Genomic DNA, 27,555 nt, shown 5'->3' with positions numbered 1-27,555 from the left:
TCACTTGGGCATGGCAATCCCTCTTCAGAGGAGCTCACAAAGCAAAGATCCTGGTCCACCACCAGCACATAGATCTAATCACATCATAACCCTAATGCAAAACCCCTCTATGATTCCCACACCTCAAGATTGCTGTTCTTTCATTAGTTGCAAAAAGTCTCCCTCTTATTCTTCATTGCTAGTAAGAACAAACACCAAAATGATGCATCAGAAGATGAATATGAATATGAAGCTGAAGATACCAACAAGAAGAAGAATAAAACACAAAAAGTGACTCAAGACAGAGATCCAGAACCACCTGTAATTCTCTTGCTTCAACTTCAGTATTGTATCATCCATTTCTAAGAATTGTTTCTCACTTCTTTTTTTCTCATACCTTCTGTTTCATGTGCACCAATGTGTATCTCACTCAAGGTTCTGACAAGGAATACAACTGAGTGCACCAGCAAGATTCTGAGGCATGTGTTCTGTATGCAAAATCAACTTTGTCTTTGCCATTGGGTCCAGCATATCACAAGAAAGAAGATGAGAGCTTCTTGTTTCTCATTCATGATGTTTATAGGCTCTTTTTGACTTGTACTGATGATGATTTATAAGATTGTTTCTGTTGGAACCAAACCATCATATTACATTTTAATTTCATTTACTTATCTATATTTCTTTCTCTTGTTATGCGCTTTCATCTTATTACAGTGTTATGTATTTTGTTCCAGGGTTTTACTCACACCTTTTGTCTAGTCTAACCTAACCACACAATGTATTGCTGAACTAAGCTTATCAAATCCTGATCTGTGGAAGTTTTCTGTTCTTCATTTTTATTGAAAACTTCTTCATCAAACAACTCCACTTTCATCCCAATCATCTCTCCGGATCCTTTGGCTCCTCATAGATATATTTACTGATACTTATGTTGTTTGTGATCTGATCAGGTATGATTTATTCATTGTAGTTGTTTCTTTTTCTCTTCATGCTATCAGCAATATTGGATGAAAGAAACACATCTTTATTGAAAACTTCTTCATCAAACAACTCCACTTTCATGCCAATCATCTCTCCGGATCCTTTTGCTTCTCATAGATATATTGACTGATACTTACGTTGTTTGTGATCTGATCAGGAATCTCTGATTCCTGTAGTTTCTTCTATAGGACAAATCAATGAAACCTGTTTCTTACAAATTTTTATGGTGTAAGAAGAGGTCATGGATTTCATTAACTTCCAACTCCAACCTTAAGGTCCACCATGATGGTTCATCACAAATGAAACAGGAATGTCTGGCCATGGATGTGTCAATCAAGCTTTAGCCATTGCAGCCATTCACAAACACCCTCTTTCCATTTCCCAGGAAAGCACTCTCAAAAGATCTAAATAGGAGGAAACTGAAGTTTCAAATCTATTACTTCCCATGTGGCAGGTACATCATGCAATACTGTTGTCACAAATTGAGGATCTGTCACTCCAGCAAGCATTCAGATATGCTCAATCAGAGTCCAAGATCTTTGGATGGAAGTGGGCTGCTGAAGAAGAAAACTATCTGTACCTATCCTTACACACATCTGTGATAGATGAGCTCAAGGTGTGTATATTTCTTTTGTAATCTTTTTCTCAAATGTTTCTCTGTCTGCTTTTTTCTTTGTCTTTTTGTTTGACACAGGCATTAACCAGAAAGATCACGGTAATCCACAACATGTGGACTAGTTGAGGAGATTGGTAAGGGTTTATAACAGTTTTGGGTACTTATATCAATGAATATTGGAAGTATTTGGTTCAACATCTGGTGGCAGTGAAGGCTGCTCTAGGTTTCTCTTCTTGCTTGTAAAGATGAGTGTAAAAAAAGGAAACATGACCTATGACATGTACTAACCTTGCCCATGCAGAACACGTAGATGTGCCTGTGAGTCATACAGATCAATTATTGGTCACCTTGTACGCAGTATGCCAAACATGAACATTTTCCAACAAATGAGGCCCTTGCTTTATACCTATAATTTGCTTAATTTGTGATTATTCATACCATCCATGTTAATATATATAATTGTTTCAGGCAATCCTTGTCCTATTCCTCTCCCAGCTGTGTGGAAGGAGAGAATGGTCAGGAAGGAGTGTCTTCGACACGTCTTCTCAAGTATGCTAGGTATATGCGCATTAGATACACTTGCCCTCGAGGTAGCTCGAGGGTGAGGGTAGCTGTAAGACCTATGGTCATTACATATACTTAACTCAACAACATCTAATTATTAACACTTAGACTTAAAAGTACTCTTTATATATATCTTTTGTTTTCAAACTCTACGCTTGGTTCCTTAGCGATTTGGGACTGACTTCCATACCCTTATCCTTTGGAACCAGGTAAGCGTATATTCATTTCATTTCTATTCATTTCTTATTCTATGGCTTATATATTGTTGCAGCGATTTGGGACTGACTTCCATACCCTTATCCTTTGGAACCAGTCTTAGTACTGAGTTTTGATAGATTTTGTAATTAAAAGTCTCACGGGTTCTAGAAACCTGTCCCGCTGTGTGTTCCACGGCGTCCTCCTTGTGTGAATCTAGTGAAGGGTTTACAACCCTTACAGTAGCTTGCTACGGGAGAAGAACCTCGTACTCGACACGAGGCTGGAGGAAACTAAAAAGTTTTCCAACTCTAGCTTCCGTGTCGAGTAGCACACATGAGAGCGGGGAGGTGAAACCCTTCGAACCTGGGCGGGAGGGAATGTCAGAGACATGTGGGTTCGAAAAAGGTTCGTGAACCGCGAAAAGAAAAGCTCCTAGATGAGAAACTGTCGTGAGAAAGAGACTGGAGGGAAGCGTGGGAGAAGGAGATAGTTCCTGAAGCACATCAACAGCGGCTGATGGAACAAGGGATGACTAGATCTCCTCAGGACCGTGCCTGAACGGTCATTCTCCAGGGCAAATCAAACCTACACAACGTTAGGTAGATTTGCAGAGTCTTGACGCGGAGAGTTTCACTCTTGTGAAATCTCCTGCTCTTTCGGGGAGCTTTTCGAGGTGGGACAAGGACTAGTGAGATTCCTAGTCCCGTCGTCACCACACCTCAATCAATACACTGATCAGACAAAACCACATGGGATCTGGACTATCTTGGGATGTTTTGCTTTGATTTGGACTATGTGGAATAGGTTCCCTCATGTCTATGACAGAAAATTTGTATTGTTAGATCAAAAAGAAGATATTCAAAAGCAATAGCCAAGTGATTGATGTTGTTATCAAATAGCAATAAATATTGAACAAGCATAACAAAGTTGGTGATCAAATGCAATTGGAGTACCAGATCAACAAGAGTCATTAAGGTTATATCAAAATTAGTGATCTCATCTGATTGAAATCATAGATAATGAGAAAAAACAAGAACAAACAAACAAACAAGAAGGCTTGTTGGTTGGTCATGATTTATGAGCTAATGATCTAACACCTCAGTATCATAGCTCTTCAGCAAATTTTTCTCATGTTACCCTCTCTCACCGCTTCTCCTGGGCCATTGCATTGGCCAAAGTTCTTATATATGCCTTCTCTCCCTGCAAGTACATACAAAGAAGCTCAAACATGATGGTCAACAACTGTGAGTGGCTATCCGTATTGAATTATACTTGCAGCCAGTAGGGGGTTTGTACAGGCTGTCACCATTTTGCCCAAAGACATTTTCACCCACTTTTGTCCATTTCCAACCATCCTTGAATGCTCCCCTGCCAGGGGCTGAGAGTCAGGTCCCTCATAAAGGAGATTATCTCCAACAATTCGTGAGCAGCCTCCAGGGGACATTTGAGAATTCTCTCCCGTGCAAAACTCATACTTTTTTTAGTTTTTTCTTTTCACAAAGCATGAAGCAATATTGAAGGAAGGTAATCCTCCAATGAGGGTCATGCACCTGTACTAGTAGATCCTTTGCAATACACTTGCTACATACTTTATGATTGTTATTCAGCTTTCATGGCTAGCGGCGAGAACATCCTTTTCTCATCATTTAGTAATGGATTTGACATATAAGCCACTCCGTGGTCAACACACACATCAGGTGGGATTCATTTGATTCTCGAGAAAACTTACAGAAAAAGTTACGGTCTTTTTATCTGCTGTGCTGATGAATGTTTTAAATTTGCAATCAACCATTCTTGGAATGGCACAGCAAATCTGAATCCGACATATAAGCTGCAAACTCGGCGATCGGATATCCGGTCATGAAGTACCCGGCCCCTTCATGGAAGTATGACGATGCGGCCGCGACAAAGATCGACACTGCTCTATCTCGATTCCCAACAAACGTCAAGGACACTTCAGATCAGTTGAAAGGCGCTGTGAGGACCCCAATCCGGAATGGTGAACAATAAAGTACAGCAGCTGCTCCCATTCATCCCTTCCGTCGGTTGCTTACTCCTGAACATGCGATCTTCAACCCTGCATCAGACTCAAGCAAAGCCTATCGTGATGGACGAGTTGGTGATGTTTGGAGATAGTATCACACAACAGGCTTGGCAGGCTGGTGGAACAGGTTCATTCTTGGCTAATCAGTATCAGCGTAAACTGTGAGCTTTTTTCTAAACTTACTTACGTTTCCGAAGCTTTGCTGAAAGGCTGATTGATTTTTAGGGATGTTGTGAACCGTGGATACTCTGGCTATAATAGTGCGTCTCTTACATCTCGTATATATCTCCCGATGCAATACACTAATCGGACATCGGGTGAAAGCTATCTGGGCGCTTCAAGTGGCTAAAAGGGTGGAGTCACGACTATCGCACTTTAACAGAGGTTAGGTTGACTGACGAAGTTGTACCTCAACTTCGAAAACAGCTTTATCCCTGTCAAGAATCTAGTGGACGTGTTTTCGCTAAGAAAAAGCTGGTAGTTAAGTGCCGATCTAGTCGATGATTCTAGTCGATGCTTTTTGATTACAATGCTTGACATAGACTCTTCGTGCTTTTCTATTCCTTTAACCAGACCATTTGGCTCGGTGCTAACGACGCTGTGCTTCAAAATCGACCTCAACACGTGGAAGCGCAACAATACACTGCTAATCTCAAACAACTAATCAAGATATTTCGTGACCATGACATCGCAACCGCTCCTGGACCTCCAACACAGATTATCCTCATCACACCGCCTCCGATCTCAGTCTCCTTACGAGCCGCTGACTTGGCCAGTCGATTCCCAGATTGGACACCCGCAGACATGGACCGTGATGTTGACCGTACGGCCTCTTTTGCCGATCATGTCAAGAATCTCGCGGCTGAAGAAGGCCTGCCTGTCTTGGACACCTGGACCGCGCTCACGAACGCAGCCGAAAGATCTGAACATGGTCTGGCTGATTACCTCTGTGATGGTCTTCATTTAACTCCGGCAGGATACGAGATAATATCAAATAGTTTGTTTGGCAATTTCAAGCCTAACGCAAACAAGACCAATCATCTGATGAATCTATCTATCTCCTTTATGCACCCCGTTAGAATTGATGAGTATCATCGAGACTCAACGACCAGACCTGCTTCCCGAAAACTTACCTCAAGATTTTCCTCCGTGGAAAGATATCAATCCTGATGACCCAGAAGGAAGTTTCCCTCCTTCTTTAAAGCATGATGAGCTGTGATTTATGATTGGAAGATGGACAATATCTTCATTCTCTGTTGGACATCGTATGTACAAGATCAGTAAAGAATTCTATCCCTTTGTCTCAAAACCAATTGGTGAGTGATGTTCTTGAATGCTTGGGGGTGCAATTTTGGATTGGTCCTGTTCTATATTCAACACCTGCTTTTCAAAATACATTTGTCCTCATACCTGGCCTTACTTCTGGGACTTAGAGTGTGGCAAAGGGCATGATAGGACTCTGTCAGGAATACACCAGCAGGCACCCTTTTGGTCACCAATCAATCCTAGACTCCGTATGGTATCTGAGTGAAGCCATGGGTTGTCAATACACTTGACACCTGGAGGGCAGAACATGCTTTCTCTGGGCTGGCACTTTTGAGTTTGTAATGGGGTTGCAGCAAGAGCCAGTCAAATTGTAAATATGTTTGTAGAAGTCAGTTGAAACACTGCAACAGAAGTCCTGACCCTTTGCACACCCCATTGTGAGGTGCATTGATGAATTTGGGGTGGGCATGACAATGTATTGATCATTGTCCATAGCTATCTTTGTGTTCATGTGGAACCTCATTCATCTCTCCAAAGATTATTCTGTTCCTACAAGCATATTGGATTATCTTGTTACTGATGTTGAAGAAAATGGCAAAAGCCTGATTGATGACTTGGCCAAGTTTATTTTACTAGAATTGGTTCATTAAATGTGCAAGTTTAACTGCTATATATGTTGTTTTCCAATCAGCTGCTTGATCTTGGACACCTTCTTAAGTTGACTAAGTCGAGAATTGTTCCTCTGCATCTCAACAACCTAGAATTTGTATTGACCTTGGGTGATCAAGCACCCATTGGTAAACAGGAATTGTACTTACTTGAGGTAGTTTAGGAATTTAAATCCTTCTCACTACAGGATTGCATGAAACTAGATATGTGGAAACATTGGAAGAGTTTGAGTTCATGTTTGAGACTTTGAATTAGATACCTGAAGGTTGTGTGTAATTATATAGTCCAAACCTAATATTGAGTCTGTCTTTCACATTTGTATGACAACACAGGTGCTCTGTTTAGGTGATTTTCCAATGAAATCTTCTGAATTTCATCTTGTACACTGCTTAGAACACTTGCACAATATGGTGTCTTATCTGTTCAATGCATGGTTTTTAGATTCCATTCAAGTTCAAGTAGCTCCCTAACTTCCTGTTGACACCCTCTTCAGTAGCAAAATACACAATGCCATCCTTCCTTCTAGGCATCTCAAAAACCCACTTAATCATGGGCAATGATTCTCTTCATAAGCTTGATACCTTTAAACTGGCCTTTGAAATGTAAACTACATCATCTAGTAACATAGATGATCTTGCAAGGCAAATATATTGGTTGACTCTGTGCTTAATCAAGAAACCCACCCCAGCCACTTCATACTGGAGTACACACAGAACAAGACCAACCTGCAATACAAAATATTGAGTGGTCTCAAGGAAGCACAAACTGGTAGATCTTTGACTGATTTCGACTTTCCTTGAGGGAACCAAAAGGCACACTGTTGTTTGTAGGCCTACAGAGAAATAGCAGAGGTGAAATATATGTGTAGTCATATGCACTCACAGTACCTTGTACTACATGAGTTGGAATTTGGAATTCAAAATCCAGAATTCCAACTCACAGTTTTTCACCTGCAAGCCAACTCACCACTTCCTTATCAAACTTATTCAAAATCCAAATCACCTTTAAGTCTAAGAAATAAAATCCTTTGTTATCACCCTCCCACCCACCTAAGGGGAAAGAATAAACAAGAAAATTTGAGAGCATCTACTAATGTGTCTGTAGATGGCCGTGGTACAGTAGATTTTACTATACCAAGCCTCAAAGTCCCCAAACATCCAAAAAGTACTTATTGGTACCTACAGATCATAAAAACAAAATGGTAGAGGTCCAAGATTTACTGGACCTCTACCAAGTTGGTATCTGAACAATCTACTGAAGCTACCAATCCAAATCAATCTCTCCCTTGCCCAAAACTGGCCCACACATCTCCTTTCTTTCATCTCTTCATCACCTTCAAAATTGATTGATATGCCCTTCATCAATTCAACCCTTCAATTTTCATCCTCATCTCTTCATCTCTTCAATAATATCAAAGGCAATTCAATTACATCAAATTAAGAGTATTGAATTAATTTCATCATCAAGAATTAATCATTTTTTTTTGTCAAGATGATCAAGTGTTAAGTGTGTTTATCAATCCTTTCTCAAAATGTTTGTTCTCACACATACAATAAAAACATTGAAGTGTTTAGCTTATTGACTTAGATTAATAAGGACTACTGATGCATGAAAGGGGTAACGGTGTTTAGTTGTCAGTTGGATGAAATGTAACTTTAAGCAAGTTGCTGCATGAGTGTTGTAGAAGCTAGGTTTATTCCTCAAAATAAGCATCAATGGAATCATTCAATAGATAAGGATTTAACAGAACTTCCAAATATACATTTGGTCCTATTACATGGAGTTCCTACTTGTTTTAGACCAGAAATTACACCTGATATAGCAAAATTAATGAATGAGAACAGAATTGACGGCTCTTTGGTGGCATTGGCAAGAAGGTTAGGCAATCCAGTCTTGGCAAATCAGAAACAGGGCTCAGTGGTGATTCATTTTTGTGAAAACAAATTGGCTGAGAAGCTAGAAAAAGGTAGAGGTTTATTTGACTTAGGCATAGAAATTACAGGAACCAATTACCATCAGTGACTGCAACAATGTTACAAATGCTGGAAAATAACAGGAACCAATTACCATCAGTGACTGCAACAATGTTACAAATGCTGGAAAATAGGACATACACAGTACTGGTATGGATGTCAAGCTTTATGTGCACATTGTGCAGGTGACCACAACACAAACCAATGTCCTCAAGTTATGGAAGAAGATAGTTGGGTGCATTGCCACTCTTGTATTTGTTACAATAAACAAGTCTCAGAAAACACAACGGAAAAATTGAGCCTTTCAGACAAAGCCTTTGATTATCCACCCAATGACATTGATTACCCAACAAAATTGAAGTGATAGAAGGCAGAAATCAAAGAAGACAGAGATAAAAGGGGGTTTTATACTCAATATTGGATTCTTATACATTTATCTTTTAAGAGAAAGTTTCAAACATCTTTATCTATCAAAATACCAATACTCAAACCATTTGGGTTTGTACAGTGTTGTTCATGATTGGGCAAGAGAGACTTTTAGTCATTTTCTATATTTTAGTCTCCTGGAAAGATAAAAAAATAAAACCACCTAGCTTGTTATGGAAGTGCTTTGTATACCTTTTTTCATTATTTTTTGAGTATTACATCTTCACAATGTTTCTACAACAAAATTTGTTATATATAAATACTGCGTAATGTCACAGCAATTGCATTTTAAAATAATGGAAGACTGTCGTGGAGGCTTGGTAGTCTGGTTCACAATATGAGACATAATGGAAGCTGTATATTAGTTACATAAAACACACTAATATAGCTAGTGAATTGTGTGATATCAAAAGCACTTACAAAAACAAAACAAAAATGTCATGGGTTTGCCAAATTTGGGTATATATTGATAATGGCAGTTGATCATTGTTAACCTCAATGTATTCTCAATGTTTCCTTGATACTCTGTAGTTCAGAAGGAACAAATTTGACAGGTGGATAAAGTGACATTGTATCAAAATCTTTTTACAATTGATATTAGTCTTATGTAGAAAACAACATTCATTTCGTTCCAAGGATGGGGAACACAGATGAACCAAAATTTCTATGAGGATCACAAACAGAAAGCGATACTGGGTCAACATTTTGATGTGGTACATATTTTTTTGCAAAAGACAATCCGAGATATAAAATGGGAATGAAATCATTATTGAAATTGTAGGGAATCATTGCTAGAGAGGACTGCAGCCGATCATGGATTTCCAGTTATTCCGGGGTTTTGCAAATCAATCATTGAACCAAAGAGAAACTGATACAAGCTATCCCAACAGTGAAAACGAGACTTTTTATCAAAGTGACCAAATTAACATGTTGAGCTATTGCAAAACTCGTAGTGTTACAATTCGGATCAGGCGAATCTGTAGCTGTGATAGCTGCGACGTTTGCAGGAGAGCTTAATCCGGTAGAAGTGTTGATGGTGGTGGTAGCAGTAGCGGAAGCAACAGTAGCACTTCCATTTCTAAACCCGTGGGAGCAAAGTTTTGAACATGAATTTTGGTGAACAAAGGGTATGAGCAAAGCGATGAGAAGACGAACTGGACGGTGAAGAAGCTCGCGGCCACTAGGTCGCCTAATCCAGTTGTGGTAACATATGACTTCAAGTCCCAGTATCCTGGGCCAGAATTCACGGATGATAAGTTGGCAGGAGCTTGAAATCCCGCAGGTTGAGCAAATAAGAGCCATGCATAACGGTGTTCTCCTGAGTTAAGAGGTGGAGCGGGTCCAACATAGGAAGTGATCAAGGTTCCTGATGCTTCATTGACGGTCAAGGTACTGGTCGGGGAAGGGTCACCAAAGGTAACACCATTATCGAGAAAATGGCGAAAGCCTCCTCTGTGAGACGTTTGAATGAAGTGTGAATTAAGTTGTAAATCAACTTCTATCCATATAGGTAATGAAAAGAGAAGATTGAAATCGAGCTTTGAATCAAGATACGAACTGTGGGTCAGGGTACCCAAGAGCATTGGCGTCCGACATGATGAGTGTAAAGGCATTGGGAGCTTTGAATCCTTCCACAGCGGCGGCAATAGGAGTGACACTGATGGTAGGCTTGGTGGAAACATCTGAAAGCGAAGAAGATTGGATTTGACCAGATTTGAGAGAAGTGAGTATGGTTTCTAGAAAATTGCAAGATTAAAAATTCATACCTGGTGTGATTTGAGGTTGACCAAAAATAACAAATTCGGACAGGAGTGAGCACGGCTTCTAAATTCATCAAGTTTACAAATTCGTACCCGATTTATTATATAGTTGACCGAGGTTTATATTCCCATTGGGATAGAATACGTTGAGTATAGCTTGAGGTTTAAGTGGAATTCCAAAACCATCTGGGTATCCGGCTGAGAGTTTGAAAGAATCATATTCATATCGAACCTCAGTGATTTGCTGAGAAGTAACTTGAGCTTGAATAGATTGAGATTGACTGATAAGTAGATAAGTAGATATAAAAAGGAAGGTATGGTGAAGGATTGACTTGACAGTAAGAGTGAGCATGATATTCTTGTTATTGTGATCGTGGTGCACTGGTGAGTGAAAAAGGGCAAAAAGTATTGTTGGGAAGAATATTCCAAGGCTCAAGTGAATCTTGAAGGAATGAATCTCACGATTAAATCCATAATGTCACATCAAAAAGCGTTGGTCAATCCAACTGAATGCATTGAAGATTTAGAAACGCACCATGGTAAACTCAACAAAGTCCTATCAGTGTGGGACTGTGTGGGACTGTGTTGAGGTTAGCACCATGGAAGTTGAAAGGTGGTATAAATATCTTTTGGTTAGTTAAATTATGTAAGTTGACCTTGTCATCTCGTGTCAATGTCAACTTCCAGAAATCGTCAAAGAAGAACTCTGAAAGGAAGCCGGCCGGGTGTTGCCTAGCTTAAAACAAGCCCCACCACTGCAGAGACATGCCCCGCTCCTCCGCAAGCTCCGTAGGACGCGCGCGATTTTTGAGGAGGGATTTGGTCAAGTTGGCGATTGCTATGTTGATCAGGTTGTGGGCGCGGCGCAAAAAACGCGCTTTGGCGCGCCTGGGCGTCAAAGAAATCAGCAAAATTGGGGTCGGCGTGCCTTTCAAAAAACACACCAGATCTTTGAAGTTCTATAGGGGTTCTCAAAGTTGGCCCGGTTTCAAGAAAACCCAGTTGACCCGGTTGCTTTTTGGCAGTAACCTTGTGTATCGAGTTGACATTTTTTGACAGATCACAGCCAAAAAGTCAACTGGGTCAACCGGGTTTTTACAAACCGGGCCTACTTTGAGAACCCCTTATGTCCCGTCACCAATATTGGAGACTTGGATCCTTGCTGTGAGCTTTGAAGACAGCTCTTTTTAGCTTTTCTCACCTCCAAAAGGTAATTTGGTGGTGGTAGATAGCTCTAGCAATACAAACGTAGAATAAATGACAATGTAAAAACAACATTTTGGTTGTTGGCAATTTTTTTTGTAAGCAAATGCTCCCGGCGCGCCTCGTGGCACCTTGCCGTGAAAAATTACAAAAAAACTTGCCTTGGCGCGCCTACAAAATTATCAGTGCGCCCATAACCTGAGCAATCAGGGGGTGTCAAGTTTCAATTTTTGTGACAAAAAAATTAACAGCACAAACAAGGGGCGTCAAGTTTGAGTTTTTTTTACAGTTTTTTTAGAACATATCCTTGGAAAGCGGTGGGCTTGATGGTGGATACAAGGACAACCATGCATCCTCTTGCCAGTAGTATCTTCATTACCAGGTGGATGATTAAGGCAAAAAAGTAAAAGAAACTGGATTTTGTTTGACAAGTGATTATAAAACTTGGGAAAGCTTTTTTGAGTTAAAATGGAAAAACTTTCTTGTGTTTTAGTTTTAGTTATTGTAAAAAATCAAACTTGACACCCCCTAATATTTACATCATTTTCCTGTAACATGGATTTCCATGGTCATATAATAAATGGTATACCAGAATCAATGTTTTTTCAATTTTTTGCCTTACTCATCCATCCAGTGATACAAAAAGTGCTGGTAAGAAGATGCAAGGTTGTCTTTGCATCCACTATCAATTCCACCTGTTTCCAAGAGTGAAGTGGTCAACGTGAGCTCTTTGATCACCTGTTATAAACTAACCTATGTATGTTTTACAAAACTGGGATACATAAAAGCTTTTCAAATTTTTGTGAAATATGGATAAATGCATGCTACAGCGGGAAAGTTCTTTATGGCAAGAACCAATAAAGACTCAAACTTGACACCCCTTATTATGGGAAATAATCACAAAAAATAATTGCCACAAAACATACCCTGACACAAGTCCCAAATTGTCAACAAGGAAGCTTATTGAACAAGGTATACACTCAGAACACGGGTTAAATAACTCAATGCAAGTTGATTACATACAATTTACATATGTAGAACAGCACTTGACAATGGTAATCAAAGAGAAGAATAGCAATAAAAAACCAGACCTGTGGATACTAATTACTGTAAAAGGTCTTAAAAAGGATTTGTAAGGGCTTTTGAAGGTTGAGATGGACAGATTGGTTTATTGGTAAAGCTATGTATATTCAATTGTTATTGTAAAGGATGAGGAATAAAAGTCATAAGAAAAACGTAGGGGTTTAAATACCCATTAGAATAAGGATAAAGCACAGAGCAACATAAGCAGCTCCTGTGAACAATCAATCCTTGATCTGTAGATGATCACATGTGCTTGCTACAATACAATCTGTGTGTGTAAAAATCTACACAATGGGGTAAACATCCTTGGCCTTGGATGGTGCCAGGGACATTGTGGTGAGCAAGATCTCTACTTAAGCAAAAAAATTAAAAATTATGGGAAAATTTGTATTTTTTAGTCAAAGGCAAATTTATGGTTGGAGTTATTAGTCATCAAGTGTATCAACATTGATTTATAATCTTCATTTCATTATCTTTCAAATCATATATTTACATAAGCAATTGATAAGAACATTTAAGAGTAAAGAAAAATTCAAAAAGATCAATAAAGAAATAGTATAAGAGTGGAAATCAAATTAAAAAGAATTAGTAAGAAGGGATTTGAGGAAGAAGAACATTTAGTTTGGATCTTAGAGAATGGAAACTGTTATGAAAAGAATGAAAGAAGAAGAACAATGTTAGGAAAGTTGAAGGAAATTTTGAAAATATGGGTATGAAAGGCTGGAAAATGGTTTTTTAGGTTATTATTATAAGAGTTATTGGTTCAGAAAGGTTTTATTATGAAAGAGAAGGATACCATTAGTCATCAGGAACTTTAATCAGGAGGATTGATCAGGGAGGTGTGAAATTATTCAAGAAAAGGGGGATTTCAAAAAAGGGTACTATGGTATTAATTCCTGTGTAGTGATGTCATTGATGGATTGATTGCGCCAAGGGTTTTTCAGAGTGATTTTAGGATTGTATGATTGATTTGAATGCTGTGGGATGATCTTTTGATAGAAGAAAAATCATTATTAGACGTGAAAATAGTCAAAATTCATCAAAAATGGAGGTTTTTAGTTAATTACATATGTTAAAACTTGTCAGAATTGGGTCTGTGATAGTTCATTCGACACAGAATCATTGGTTCCATAATGTACAACCTTTAAATCATTAGTAACGGAGGATTAGTGAAAAATGTATAAGGCAACAAAGAAACTGGAGTGAATTTCAAATTTGGTGGTTACATATAACATTTACATGTCAAAAGCTTATTTTCTCAATCTTTACAGCTCAATAACCTATTCATCACACATCAGAAATAGGTCATATGGGGGTGATAAATGATCAGTATCACGAGGGCTATCAAATGAGCTATAGTAATCCAAAATTGAACAACTTTACAAAAACTTTGTAATTCCAAAAATGGATTTCAGCTATGAATATTAGGAAAAAATCACCTGTATTCATCATAAGAAGATCTGTTCATCATTTATTAACATCAATTGATCAAATTCACGCCTTGAATTATTACAAACAATAATATTTATGACATCATATGGTTACATTGGAGGACTTCTGTTGATTTTGACGGTTTTTGAAGGTTTTTGAAGGCTGTTGACCATTGTTGAAGATTGTTAGAGGGTTATATAATATTGTTGGGGAATTTACGTGCCTTTGTTCCCCTTTTTACTCATCTTATACTTTTGTTAGAGTGTTTTTAATCATCATTAAATTACTTTAGCGGTACTAAGTTAACTAAATTGCCCCTTTATATCAAAGGAGAGATTTCTTTACGTGTGATAGGACTATAAGTCTTTATTTGGAATAACAATCAAACTGAATTTTGCTTTGCTAGTAATTAAAATTGTGTTTTGTTGTGCTCAGATTGGAATAACACTATAGCAGTGTTGAGGTTTCTTTATTTCTAAAAATCACAGGAATAATACTTGAATTAAGTATTGAGACAATTTCTCTGGTGCCTTATCCCAAAGAACTCAGCAAAACCCCGTGTTGATTCTTTCAAAGAGGCAGTCTTAGGCAACTTCTACTAGTTAGTTATATTAGTAGATTATCCCTCTTTAAGCTCTGTAAAGCTCTTGTTGAGCTTTAAGTTCTACAACGTTCCTAGATGAGACAATATCAAAAGCTTAGTCTGAACAGTCTCAGTCCTGTTTTTAATGTGATGGTGACTGGAGCTGTTCTGAGCCTTGGCCAGCAATGTGCCATTCTTGAACTGTTTCAAACTACGTGTTGACCTGTCTTAGGGACCTTCTGGCTGTCAGAGACCAGTTGAGCAGTGCCTCTGACATAGGATCCCTGTGGTAAAAGTTTGATTCCAATTGCATCCAGTGACTGATCAAAACCATGTAAAGGAGGTCACTGCTATCCTGTGGGCAAGACTGAGGTACCCTATCAAAAATTGTTTGATCTTTCATAGAAATCAGCCTTGAAACTTATTGATTCACAAAATTCACATGATCAATTGAATCATTTTGTACTTTGGATTTTGAACCATTTCATGAATCTTGACTATCAACTTCTCCTTTGTCCTGGTGATTAGTCAACTTGATGTACTATGTGTTGAATCATTAAACAGACCAGTGTAAAGTAAACAAACTTTTGAATCCCTCTTTGAATGAGTTTAAAGTCAGTACTTATGCTTATTTCCTGAAGCCAAGTGTTGTCTTCTTTGACTTATGAAACTGATTACAGCATAGCTGTTTAATTGCTTGACTGGATTTTGATTCTTTTGTTTTCACATCATAATCTCTCTGTGGCTTGAAAACCTTTGAGTTTCTTACCATTCTTCATTACTATCCATAAGTTTCTTGCCTCAAATTTTCCCTGGTGTTATATCTACAAACTTATCATATATTAAGATGGGTTCTTGAAAACCCACTGGTTTTGTAGTTGCTTTAGAGATTTTTTGAATGCAGTTACTTCTTGATCTATAGTCTTTATGTTCCAAGCTGCAGGTCTTGAGTATGTCTCCTTTTGTCCAAGGGTGGAGCTCATGGCACTGTGTGTGTTTTATTAAGATAATTATTTATCTTCTCTTTTTGTACTTTATGAGGTCATCTTTTCCCTTTGCTATCATGACATCACAAGTCATTCTGTTTCCTTCCCTGATCTATTTCTTTGTACCTTGGTAACACAAGATCCCTTTTCTATAGAAGAATGTGTGACTGCCCGTACTTTTGTCTTCTCTTCTTGTTCATTCTTATATGTTTCTCTTGTACCATTAGGTACTTCTGCTTTTTATTCACACTTGTGTTCTTCATAGCCTTACTGAGAACAACTTGTGCTCTTTCAAAGCTTGTACTTCTATAGGTTATGAGCCCAGTTTCTGCCTAGATAGATTCTTGCTTCACATTCCATGAGTAACCCTACTTGTGCTATACCCAACACTCCCAAGTACCTAGCTGACATTCCTGATCAACCAGATCAAGTACCTTTGTCCAAGATTAGCAATCCTCTTGATCCTTCTGCACTCAACAATTCTTCCTCAAGGTCCTCTACTCGAACTCGACTCCTCACAATGATGTCCAACTTGCCTAATCCTGACATCAGCATTGTTACTGATTCTCACTTGAGTGTTCCCATCTTGGCATCAAAAGATAGAATCCTATCTAATGATGAAGAACTTAGATGGTATTGTTGATGGTACTGAACCTGTTCCCACTAACCTCACCCAGGTCACCTTGTACAACATCCATTGCAAATTTCTGGCTGGTCTCCTTTGTTCCAAACTTAGTGATCGTATCTCCAAGTTATTGGTGAATGATTCTAACTGGAAAAATCCAATTGAGTTGTGGAAAACCATCATAGGGCACTTTTCCTCGAAAAAAGCTAGAAACAGAGGTCGTTTATTTTCTCAATTGCTCACTCTTTCCTGTGATGCTTCTGATCTTCAAGGCTTCCTTACACCCATTTGAAAACCCTTGAAAGACTTATTGCCCACCAGAGTCAAGACTGGCAGGAATTTGAGCCCAAGCACTGCCAACATTTTTACCTTGAATCTCTCAATCCGAGGTATTCTTTGGTGTAAAACCTTGGACAGTTCTTGTCTGAGGACTTGATCCTAGCCCTTTCATTGCACATAAGATTTCCTCAGATTGAAACCTTGGACAGGATTTATCCAAGGATTTGCATCTGGTGATGCCTTGGATTTCTCAACCTGAGGCACATATGTTGGCAGTGAAGTGGGTATCTCCTTTTGACTTTGATGCCTATGAGTCAGACCGTTCATGAGATATTCCATTGTGGGAACACATTGAACACATGAATCAAAGACTGTTTCAGGGACATGTCAGCACCACCCTGGGACGGTGAAGGCTTGAGTTGATTCCATGGCCCATCTGGTGTAGCATTTAAAGCTCAACAAGAGCTTCACAACACCTAAGAATGGATAATCTACTAATGTAATAATAGTAGAAGTTACCTAAAGACTGTCTTCTTCAAAGAAACCAGCACAAGGGCACTTGCTGACCACTTTGTGATAACAGAGAAAAATATCAAGGCACCAAAGAAATGTTCTCAAAACTTTTAATAAGTATTATTCCAGTTTTAAGCACAAAAACTCCACAAAATAGTGTTGATTACTAGCAATAATGTTGTAAGTATTATTCCCAAAGAGACTTATAGTCTTGAACACACGTAAATAAATTTATCCTTGCTTGAAGGGGCGGATTCATATGACCTTAGTACAAATATAGTAAGTTAATGATGATTAAAAACACTATAACAAAGGTATAAGATGAGAAAAAAGGGGAAAAATTCCCGTAGAATCACAGCCAATAGTATACAACACTCCTTCAATGCTCCAACTATGGTAGTGTCAAAAACCAACAAAAATCCTTCTGATGTAATCTTATGATGTCATTATTATTGCTGTTTGTTGTGATTAAAGCTTTGAAACTGAGTAATTGATGGTAGTAAAAAATGATGAACAGATCTTCTTATGATGAATACAGGTGATTTTTCCCTAATATTCATAGCTGAAAACCATTTCTAGAATTACAGAGTTTTTGTAAAGCTGTCCAATTTCAAATTACTATATCTCAGTTTATAGCCCGCTTGATATGGAGCATTTATTGCCACAATGTGACCTACTTTTGATGTGTGATGAACAAGATAGGGAGTTGTAGAGATTGATTGAATAAGCTTTTTGTCATGTAAATGTTGCCACATGTGTATATGTTAGGGCTGCGACCCGGCCCTGGAAGTTCAGGGCCGGCACTGGGGCATGACCTGGCCTTTTATGTCCTTATACATTTTTTACTACACCTCTGTTACTATAGGTTTAAAGGTTGTACATTATGCAATGGAACATTATGTGCTGATTAAGCTATTAGAATTCTTGATCTGACAAGTTTTAACATATGTAATTAGCTGAAAACCTTCAAATTTGACAATTTTTGGGCATTTTCACCCTTTTCACGTCTGATATTGATTTCTCTTCTATCAAAAGATTATCATAGATCAATTCAATCATAAGATTAATTATAAAATTAATCTTAAAAAACTCTTTGCACCATAAATCCCTCAATGACATCACTGCACATGAATTAATCCTGTAGTATCCTTGTTTACTGTTATGTTTACACATGTTGTGAAAGGTTTCGTACAGATGTCACAAATCAGACTTATTAACACTTTGTAACTACGTCACATTGTACTTTCCCTTTCTCTCATCCGACAATCAATATACTAAACTAGAGACCCAGGTACAAGACCCTCATCTTAGAGAACTCTGTGAGGCTAGTCATTACATTCACCATCCTCAAATTTCCCTCTTTCTTGAATAATTTCACTCCTCTATTATCAACACCCATGATTAAAGCTGTCAATGACTAATATGATCCTTCTATTTCATAATTTAACCTTCTTGAACCCTCAAAACAATTAATATTAACCTAAAAATTGTTTTCCAATCCCTTATACCCATAATTTTGACTTTTTCTTCAATTCCTTTCATTTTATGCTTCTTACTTCATTCTTTTCATGAAAGTTTCCATTCTTGTAGATTCAAACTAAATGTCTTTCTCCTTCAATTCCTTTCTTACTAATTCTTTTTGATTAACTTTTACTCTTTTATTATTTTTATGATGTTTTCAAATTTTCCTTTTCTTGGAATTGTTCTTGTCAAATGATGTAATCAATATATGATTAAAATAATAATGAAACTATGATTTTTAATCAACTTTGAGACCCTTGATGACTAACAACTTCAATAATAATTTTGATTTTCACTAAAACACAATTTTTCACATAATTCTTTAAATTTTTGGATTATATAACATATACTGATGACCACATCAGTCACAAGTTTGTGATAGTCACAAAAGTCAACCAGTCTCACCTAGGAACATCCCAATCACATTTTTTTGAATTGAAAACAAGACAGGTCAAAAAATGTTCTTGACTGGGCTTTTGGCACTTTTCACTCACCCCCTGGTTTACTTTTTAGCATGGGTGATCTTTCTATTCCCATAGACCCCTGATTGACCCTTGTAATTCACTCTATTACAACCATTCCTTTTAGCACAAGAGACCTAAACTTCCCTCCTTGGTGGTAATCACATGCCAAGAAGATCAATTTTGAACCACGGCTACCAAGTTGGGTCCCAATACAACTTGTCAGCCCTGAGCCCTGATTACGGGACCACAGGGCTAACAGTAACACATGTAATATTATATTATTGTATAAATCCATGAGTACATCTCAATGCTCAGTGTCAAGAGCCACATAAACATATGTACATAATGTATTAAATACATAACAAACCTAACCCAAGCGTCAACTACAAGTGAGACAAGAATCGCACACCAAGCACAAGTTGACGCTTGACCTGTGAATATATAAACCCCCCTTCTTCCCTTGATTCATCCCCCATCTTTTAACACATCACAGCATCAGAATCACATCAAACAAATAAAAGAAAATGTGCTCAAAACAAAAAAAGACACCACCACAAATCTTAAACCCTGTCATTGTCATGCCGGGGTCATAGACATAACAGTGGAATCCTGAATCTCTGTAACAGTATGACCCTGGTCATCATATTGGGTGTGAAACCTGACCATTTTGGCAGTTGAAGCCGTGTAGCCTCATCTGCAACACTCTTACCATGATCAAGAAGTCATATGTCGGGGTCCAAACCCTTTCTTCATGGGCTTGGACATCACCATTTTATAGCAATTCACACCATTCATCAAAGACTGTGTGGCGGAGCTACAAGACCCGTTCCTTGATCGTGATGTTGACGCCAGTCCAGGGTCTATATTGCCTGATCATCATGCCACCCAGCTTGAGTACACATTCATTGTGCCTATTTGACACAGTGCGGAGGAAATCAGCACCATTATTTACGGCCCTCATGCAATGCCGAGATCGCTGTGACAGGGATAGTTGTATCGTAGGTGTATCGTAGCGCAGTTGCGATATCACTATAGGCATATGCTTATATTGTGTGAGCACTACGCTATGAGAAATAGGGCAGTGGGATATCGGCCGGGCAGATACGATACCTCTGTGATCTCCGATATTTATCGGCAAAGTGAATGACACCAAGTGAACCACGCTTCACTAGCGAGTGAACCACGCTTCACTAGCATCCAGTCCATCAACCACCACCGTCAACTTTTCCCAGTACACCGATTGATTCAATTTACTTCGTCAACCAACGCGGCATCTGCCGCCGTTTCAAAGAGGATCATGATTAGGTAAGTATGTGTTGGAAAGTTTGGTTCCTTCAACGTTGTTAACAAATGTTTTGTTAAATTTTTCAGGTTCAACTTCCATTCTGTCGAATGGAGTGATTCCACTACGTCATCGATCAATTCCTACCAAACACCAGCCTCAAATATATATTGTGAGTGTTTTTGAAAGGTTTCTTCCCTCACCGCACTTCCAAAAACTCATCATGCTTTCTAAAGATCCTACCCAAACCAATCTATCCTTTAGTACTAGCCGCCTCACGGTTCCCCAGGCCCTGCCCAGTCAACAATCTGATCGTACTTTGAGGATCCGAAGCCCCATTTGTCCCCGTCCTGGTTTCATACTTCCATGCCCTGATTCTAGAAGATCTATCTCGCGTCCTTGCTCCACATCTAGTCGAAGATCCAATTCCTGCTCACCCAGTCAAAGCTCTGATCCAGGGTTTTTGATGCTCAACTGTGATTCCGATGACTCCGATGAAGATCCTCCCTGCTCAGAGTCACCATCACCTAGTCCAGTCCGGCAAACTCGTAAGTGCTCTGGGTGTCATGTCAAGTGATCTCGAAAGAAGCCCAAGAAGAAGAAATCACACAAGGATGTAAGTGTGCTTAATTAATTCATCTTGATTATCTCCTATTCTGACTGTTTTAACGTAGGATGGCCAAGCAAAGGATATGGATATTGATCAAGACTCAGAGCCCAAGGTCCAGCCAAATACCAATCCTCGATCAAGAAAGAGTGTAAGTGAGCGCCTCACCAATCTATTCAGGTATTTCCATGCTCCTCGACATCTACCTGGAGAGGTAAATCATTTCATTCTGCTTTAAATATCAAATTGATATACTGACACAGTGTTTGAGTTCAGAGAAATAAAGGTCTTCCTCCCCGTTCCTACAAGTGTTGGTTCTGCAAGTTACCCTTTACCCGAGGCCTCAACAGCTACTCTAATCTATATACTCACCGTGATGGGGCTGAAAGTCAACCCGCTTGCTCGAAACGTCATCTTGCTGATCCTGTAGTCTACAACCTCCCCAAAACCTATCAACAAGCACGTGCAGAAGAGGCTCAAGCTTCCCAGGTGTCGTCTCAAAAAGGTACCCTCGATGCTTTTGTGTCAAGAGAGAAGTTCAGCTCCGAAAAGGTGAATCGTGTTTTAGTCATATGGTTGCTTCAAGAAAGGCTTGCTTGGGCTCAAATGCAAGACCCGGGGCTTCGAGCCGCATTCAATCTTTCCAACGTTTCAGCAATCATTCGCTCTTCGACTTGGGCTGCAAAGGCCGCTAAAGAGCTCTACATGGTATTGAAAAGCTCTGCCTTAACCCTCTTGAGAGTAAGTTGTTTTCTCCTCTCGTAATTCTTCATTTCATGCCATTCTTCATTTGCTGAGTTATTTCAATTGATGTCTAATTTTTAGGACTCTGGAAGCAAATTTACCTTAGTTCATGATGTTTGGACAACCACCGGAAATAGGCATGCATTCATCGGGTTTTCAGCTACATTTGTTGACCGTAATTGGAATTTTAAGACACTTCACCTTGGTCTGAAGTTCCTTGCTTGGAGGCACTTTGGAGAATTGCTTGCTCGACCAGTCGCCCGTTTCCTTATCTGACACAACCTCCATCACCTGATAAGTATTTCGATTATATCTATCTTCTGACCTTTGTGATTAGCTAATTGTTTCTCTTCATGTTTTCACATGCTTGCACAGACCACTGACTCGGGCAGTAACAACTTTCCAGCCGCGCGCGAGATGAGCCGTATGTTTTCTGAAGCACCGGAACCTGCAACTTGGGATTCACAGAAGAATCATGCGCGGTGCTATTGTCATAAGCTCGCTTGTGTTGTGAAAGCGGGTCTTGACTACCTCAAAGTTCCTACCGGGCACGTCAAACCAACAACCCAGCCATCTCAACCTTTGCCACACGTTGCGATTATTCCAGCTATCGAATTGAATTCTGGAGCAGATGACGTTGTAATGAGTGACTCCGATGATGAATCAGGTAAGTCGTTTTCACTTGTTCAACTCACTCGCGTCTTTGGTTCCTTCTGACCCTTTTTGATATTTTGTTTGTGATAATCTTGAATATATCAAGATCATCCAGAAGATGAAGCAAGTCAAGATGGATCCGAGCATGGGTCGGATGATGATGGCCTTGATGAGTTTGATTTAGCAGCTGTATCCGCCCGCGTCGAGTCAGATGACCTCCCGGTTTCGGATGTACAAAAGTTCAAGAGTGATGTGGTTAAGGTAGCAATTGATAAGGTAGGTATTGTTTGACCTCTTTGATATGAATCCTGAAAGCTGATCTTGTAATATCATCTTCTTATATGCAGATCGATCAAGTCAGTCAGTTGACAACTTGATCGGCTGCTCGCAGGAGTCGATGGAATGTCCTTGCCAAGGATGTTGGTTATTTTGGACCACGCCCTCAACCTCCACATGCCCAACGATGGAACGCTTTGTACAAGAATCGGAAGCAGATGTGTGATGCTTCGGTAGTAAGTTCATTTTATCTTATCTCATTATTACCATGTACCTCATGCTCAGTCATGATTTTGCTTGTGTTTCTAGGTAGTAAACAAGATGCTCTCCGAGGACTCTGACTGCTACTTCAAGGAGATCATGATTTCCTCAAGTGAATGGACTGCGATTTGAGCTTTCAATGAAGTCTTTGAAGTAAGTGTCTCATCTTCAACTTTTATGTCATGATCACAATTGCATTAACCTTCTTCCTGTTTTGTTTCAGATATTTCAGCGTGCAACCCATCGGATGGAAGGAGATCATTCTTCTGGCGCACTACTCTTGCAGGATTACGACCAGGTTCTTGATGAACTTACCTTACTCTTGAGATCAACATCATATGCTAGTATATACCGCATGATCAAGATCATGATGGTCAAGTTAAAGATCTACCAAAACAAAGCTCTTTGTTGTGATTCAGTCATATTGGCCACTGTTCTTAATCCTCGCTGCCGAACCCGCTTTTTTGATAAGCTTTACCCAGCTCATGCTGAGCGTGCTAAGAACCTTTTACGCGAATCTTTTTCACAAACTCTAGCTGAGCGTCTTGAAAAAAATAACACCCTATGCATCTCTCAACCTTCCTCTACATTGGAATCTACATCAGATTCAGTCAGCAAGTATGATGTGTATGCATCTGATACCAACCTTGACACCGACGAAAACGAAGAACTCGACATGTACACAGGTGGTAAGAACCCTGCAAAGTCAAATGACCACCTCGCATGGTGGCAGGTAAGCAACTTTTGATTGGTCTTTTGTTCAGTTCACCATCACTCATACTGACTTTCTCATTACTGGTTTCTTTATGTAATTGTATTCATCAGGAGAACTCCGGTAGCTTCCCAGTTTTGGCAACAATTGCTTGGGATTATCTTTCCCTCACTGCTACGTCCTGCTGCGAGGAACGACACTTTTCCTCGGCTGGTCGGATCGCGACTAACGCTCGTAGCGGCCTGGTTGCCAAGACTATTGAGCAGTCAGTGGGTTCTAGTGCTTGGATGGAGATGGACTTAGAAGTTTCTGGGGAATGGGCTGAGGCACAAGCTTTGGTGCGCAAGTACAAGTCTAAGAAAAAATGATTTTCTTATAATTTTCTATTTATCTTTCCTCACTTCTTATCTTTGTTTTCCCTCACTTCTTATCTTTGTTAATCTTGGTTATGATTGAATATCTTTATCCCCACTCCTCAAAGCCTCACTTTGTATTTTCTTTTCTGTCTCTTTTCTCAGTGCGCAAACACGATTCCGCCCAATACTTTATGCTCTTCTTTTGTTTTCACTTCAATTTCTTCTCTGTCGGGTCTTTTATACTCTTTTGTTTTTGCCTTGTTTTCTTTTATGTCTTGTCTTTGTCTTGTCTTTATACTCTCTTTCATTTTCACCTGAATTTCTTTTCTGGCTTGTCTTTTATACTCTCTTTTGTTTTCCTACTCAATTTCTTTTCTGTCTCTTTTTACACCTTATAGATGTCTTACTGTTCTCTTTCATTGTCTGTCCTTACTCAAACTGCTTTGCTCACTTTTTGGATGATAATAAAAACTTCTTTGTACATATTAAACTTGTGCGTCGCACAGCGAGAGACCCCTAAGCCTTGGTGGCTTTCTGAGATTAACCACTATAGCAACTATATAGTGCCCTTAAAGTGGACCACCGCTGCAATATAAGATCCAGATATCGGTGATGGCTTATATCGCAGCGGTGAAAAGATATAACATATCGTACCAACACTACGATATCCAAAACTGGTCAGATATTGCAGCGTATCGCAGCGATCTCGGCATTGCCTCATGCAAATGATAGTAAGGCGGACATTTTCTAGCTGCAGGGCAGTGGTGATGGTGCATTGTAGAATTGAATGTGACGTCTTTTCCGCGGCATTGCCATCAGACGTGGCCACAGTGGTATTGACAAAGGACTGGGACAGTATGTTGGGAGACAGGCATGGATTAAAATGTCTGAATGACAATACTCATAACAATTCTAATTTGGAGATGTGGCCATGGCACAGTGGGGTGTTAGTTTTGGAACTTGAAGCAGACTATGTTACTACAGCCAAGATTTCATGGATAAAGATACGGGGGGGTGGAGGGCCTCCCACGGAACTCTAGTTATCTTGAATTCCTATTGAGAGTATCCTTGAGTACATGATTAGCTGTGTAGTCTAAAGAACAAAGTTGATCATCACAGGTCTTATTGTCGACCACCCCGGTATTGATTTCTACGAGCCTTGGGCCATCATATCCTCTAGAAATACACCGTAAAGCAGCAAAGCTTCCTCCCTTACACAGAGTCAGGATCTTTGGTTCACCAAAGTGTAAAGCCTGCCCCTCGCAGTCTCACAAGGTTAGAGCGTACTAGCTATTTACTGCCCTTAATCTCTTTCTCTCTTCCTCAAATTCTCTTCTTAGAGGTCAACTAGCTGTTGTCTTCACTTGGGTGTACCATGTGAAGACCAAGCTATACCTTTCTCATCACATTCTTAGTGAAGAGTACGCCTAACAGATGTGCACTCCTCACAAACTTAGTTGCTTGAACTAAGGCCACATGTGTTTATTAGAAAGATTATCATGAAACAAATCTTGCAGGATCAGCTCCAATTTGATCTGTGGGTAATTTATTTATTTTGAATAATGTGTATCTTTTAAATATCACATAGAAAGAGAAACAAAAGAAAATAGACTAAGTAGAAAAGAGTAACTGAATATGAAGTTAGATATAAATAGACAATCTGCACCCTTAGATCATCCACAGTTGTGTGGCGTAAACCGTGTTGCACAGATATTTAGGGCAAAATCATCCACAGCCAATGTCCTAAGTTTTCACATTGCTAATGGAACTCCCTCTGTGCAACCCAAAATAGCAGAAATTTGGTCTATTTTGGCTTGCTCCCTAAATTCATCTGTACCTTGCTTCTCCCATAATCTCCCACTTTGACAGCCGGACTCTGTGCAAATTATCTCACTCAATGATCAACTAAACCATAACTCACCTCCCCATTTATGCTACAAGCCATACTGTAAGGAAACATGGCTGTACATTGTTCAAATTTCATACATTAAACAATCTGTGCAACCCTCTGTACAATAAAAGTTTAGGGCACGGTTGTGGATGCGCTTATATACATGTAATTGACGATTATATCATATTTATTGTATTTGTATGTAATCAAGTTCACATGTTTCTTTTTATTATTACTACATGTGATTGGTTAATTACATGTAGGTTATTGATATGTGATGAGTTTGTTGTAAGGAAGGAGATATGCCGCTGAGGCGGTTTATGCCCTTCCTGACACAATTTCTCACAGGCTTCATTTAACCTTTTGCAGAGCTGGTGGGGAGCAAGTGTTGGGCTAGAGGTGCCCAGTTAAGTTGGCTAACTTGATTTGATCTTAACACTGGTGAATCACGCCAAGGGCTGTTGTCTCATGTAAAAAACATTCAAGAAGTAAATAAAAATTCACTTCAGAGATTGGAGGAGTCTTAGCCACCGCAGAAAATTCTACGTGAATCCAGACTGCAGCATACCACTGCCCATATCATGATCATAAAACTTAAATCTGGCCTACAATTGGTGCCAGTGCTTTTGGTCTTTGGTTGGATGCTTTTATTCCCTTGGTCAAGGTAAACAATGGGGCTCAGTCCTTTTCAGTGCTTTTCAGGGCTTCATTGTATGCTTTTGGTCTGCTTTTACTCTGATCACATTATGCTTTTTGTTTTGCATTCTTTGAACAATTATGTAAATCACTACTCCTCGAAAGCAGTTCTTGTTCAATTAAAGTGGTGTCATTTTAAATACACAAATCTTGTGTCTAATGTTCAGCCCTTTCTTCTCACCTACATTATTGACCACCAGATAGTCTGCTCTCACTACTTCACCTTTCTTGCATACAACTCCAGCACTAGAAACTGGGTTCAAATGTACTTGATAGGAGTTAATAAAGAACAATTTTGTAATGAACACATATTTGGGAAATTTCTCTCATCCTGCCAATTTTCTTGCTTCTGGTCACTTTGCGTGATTTTTGAAGGAGCAAAAGCGCTGCCTGCAGAGTGAAAATGCACCTACTAGTCCGATACCAACAGATTGTGAGGGCGGCACCAGCCGCCGGGACCCTACCATTGTGTTATTTCTCACCCACAAACTCGGCGTAAGCTTCATCGCCTATCAGTCACCCAATATCTTTGAAAATCCCACAATTTCGGCCAACTGAGTAATGAACTTGACAGGGTAAATCAGACCATGCATCCTGGTCCCTGACATTTTGTCCACTGCAGTTGTTCAGGTGCGTTGATTGCAGTTTTCCCGTGAGGAGAGGCTGAGCAGGGTTGAAGCTGAAACCAAAAAGGGAACACGAAGGAACTCAAGATAGCTCCAACAATGACATCTGGAGAGCCTTCAAACGATATTGACTTTTTAGGCATGATCTAAAGTTCAACTTTCTATGTGCTGCTCGTCAGAATGTGTGTACACATGGATTAGTAAAAGATGAACGCCGCGCTGTCCCGACAAAACAGCTTTGAATCCCCTTCATTCCATACGATGTACCTCGAAACAGAAATACTTC

General features: G+C 39.4%; 2 protein-coding genes across 2 annotated transcripts; one reads left to right on the top strand and one right to left on the bottom strand.

Moving 5' to 3' along the window:
* Window positions 1-4,301: 4,301 nt before the first annotated feature.
* Window positions 4,302-5,879, top strand: MELLADRAFT_71168 (uncharacterized protein; the record flags this gene model as incomplete). Its single annotated transcript, XM_007406906.1, has 7 exons — window positions 4,302-4,349; window positions 4,425-4,543; window positions 4,608-4,642; window positions 4,707-4,735; window positions 4,809-4,862; window positions 4,956-5,379; window positions 5,462-5,879. The coding sequence occupies 7 exons, from the start codon at window positions 4,335-4,337 to the stop codon at window positions 5,599-5,601; spliced, it is 816 nt and encodes a 271-aa protein (XP_007406968.1).
* Window positions 5,880-9,273: 3,394 nt separating this feature from the next.
* On the bottom strand, window positions 9,274-10,828 carry MELLADRAFT_124548 (uncharacterized protein; the record flags this gene model as incomplete). Its single annotated transcript, XM_007406792.1, has 4 exons — window positions 9,274-9,794; window positions 9,872-10,168; window positions 10,275-10,398; window positions 10,570-10,828. 4 exons carry the CDS (start codon window positions 10,826-10,828, stop codon window positions 9,566-9,568), a joined length of 909 nt encoding a protein of 302 aa, XP_007406854.1.
* Window positions 10,829-27,555: the final 16,727 nt, after the last annotated feature.

This window comes from Melampsora larici-populina, assembly GCF_000204055.1.
Source record: "Melampsora larici-populina 98AG31 unplaced genomic scaffold MELLAscaffold_7, whole genome shotgun sequence".
Classification (NCBI taxonomy): Eukaryota; Fungi; Basidiomycota; class Pucciniomycetes; order Pucciniales; family Melampsoraceae; genus Melampsora; species Melampsora laricis-populina.
This window is presented reverse-complemented; position numbering and strand designations above follow the sequence as displayed.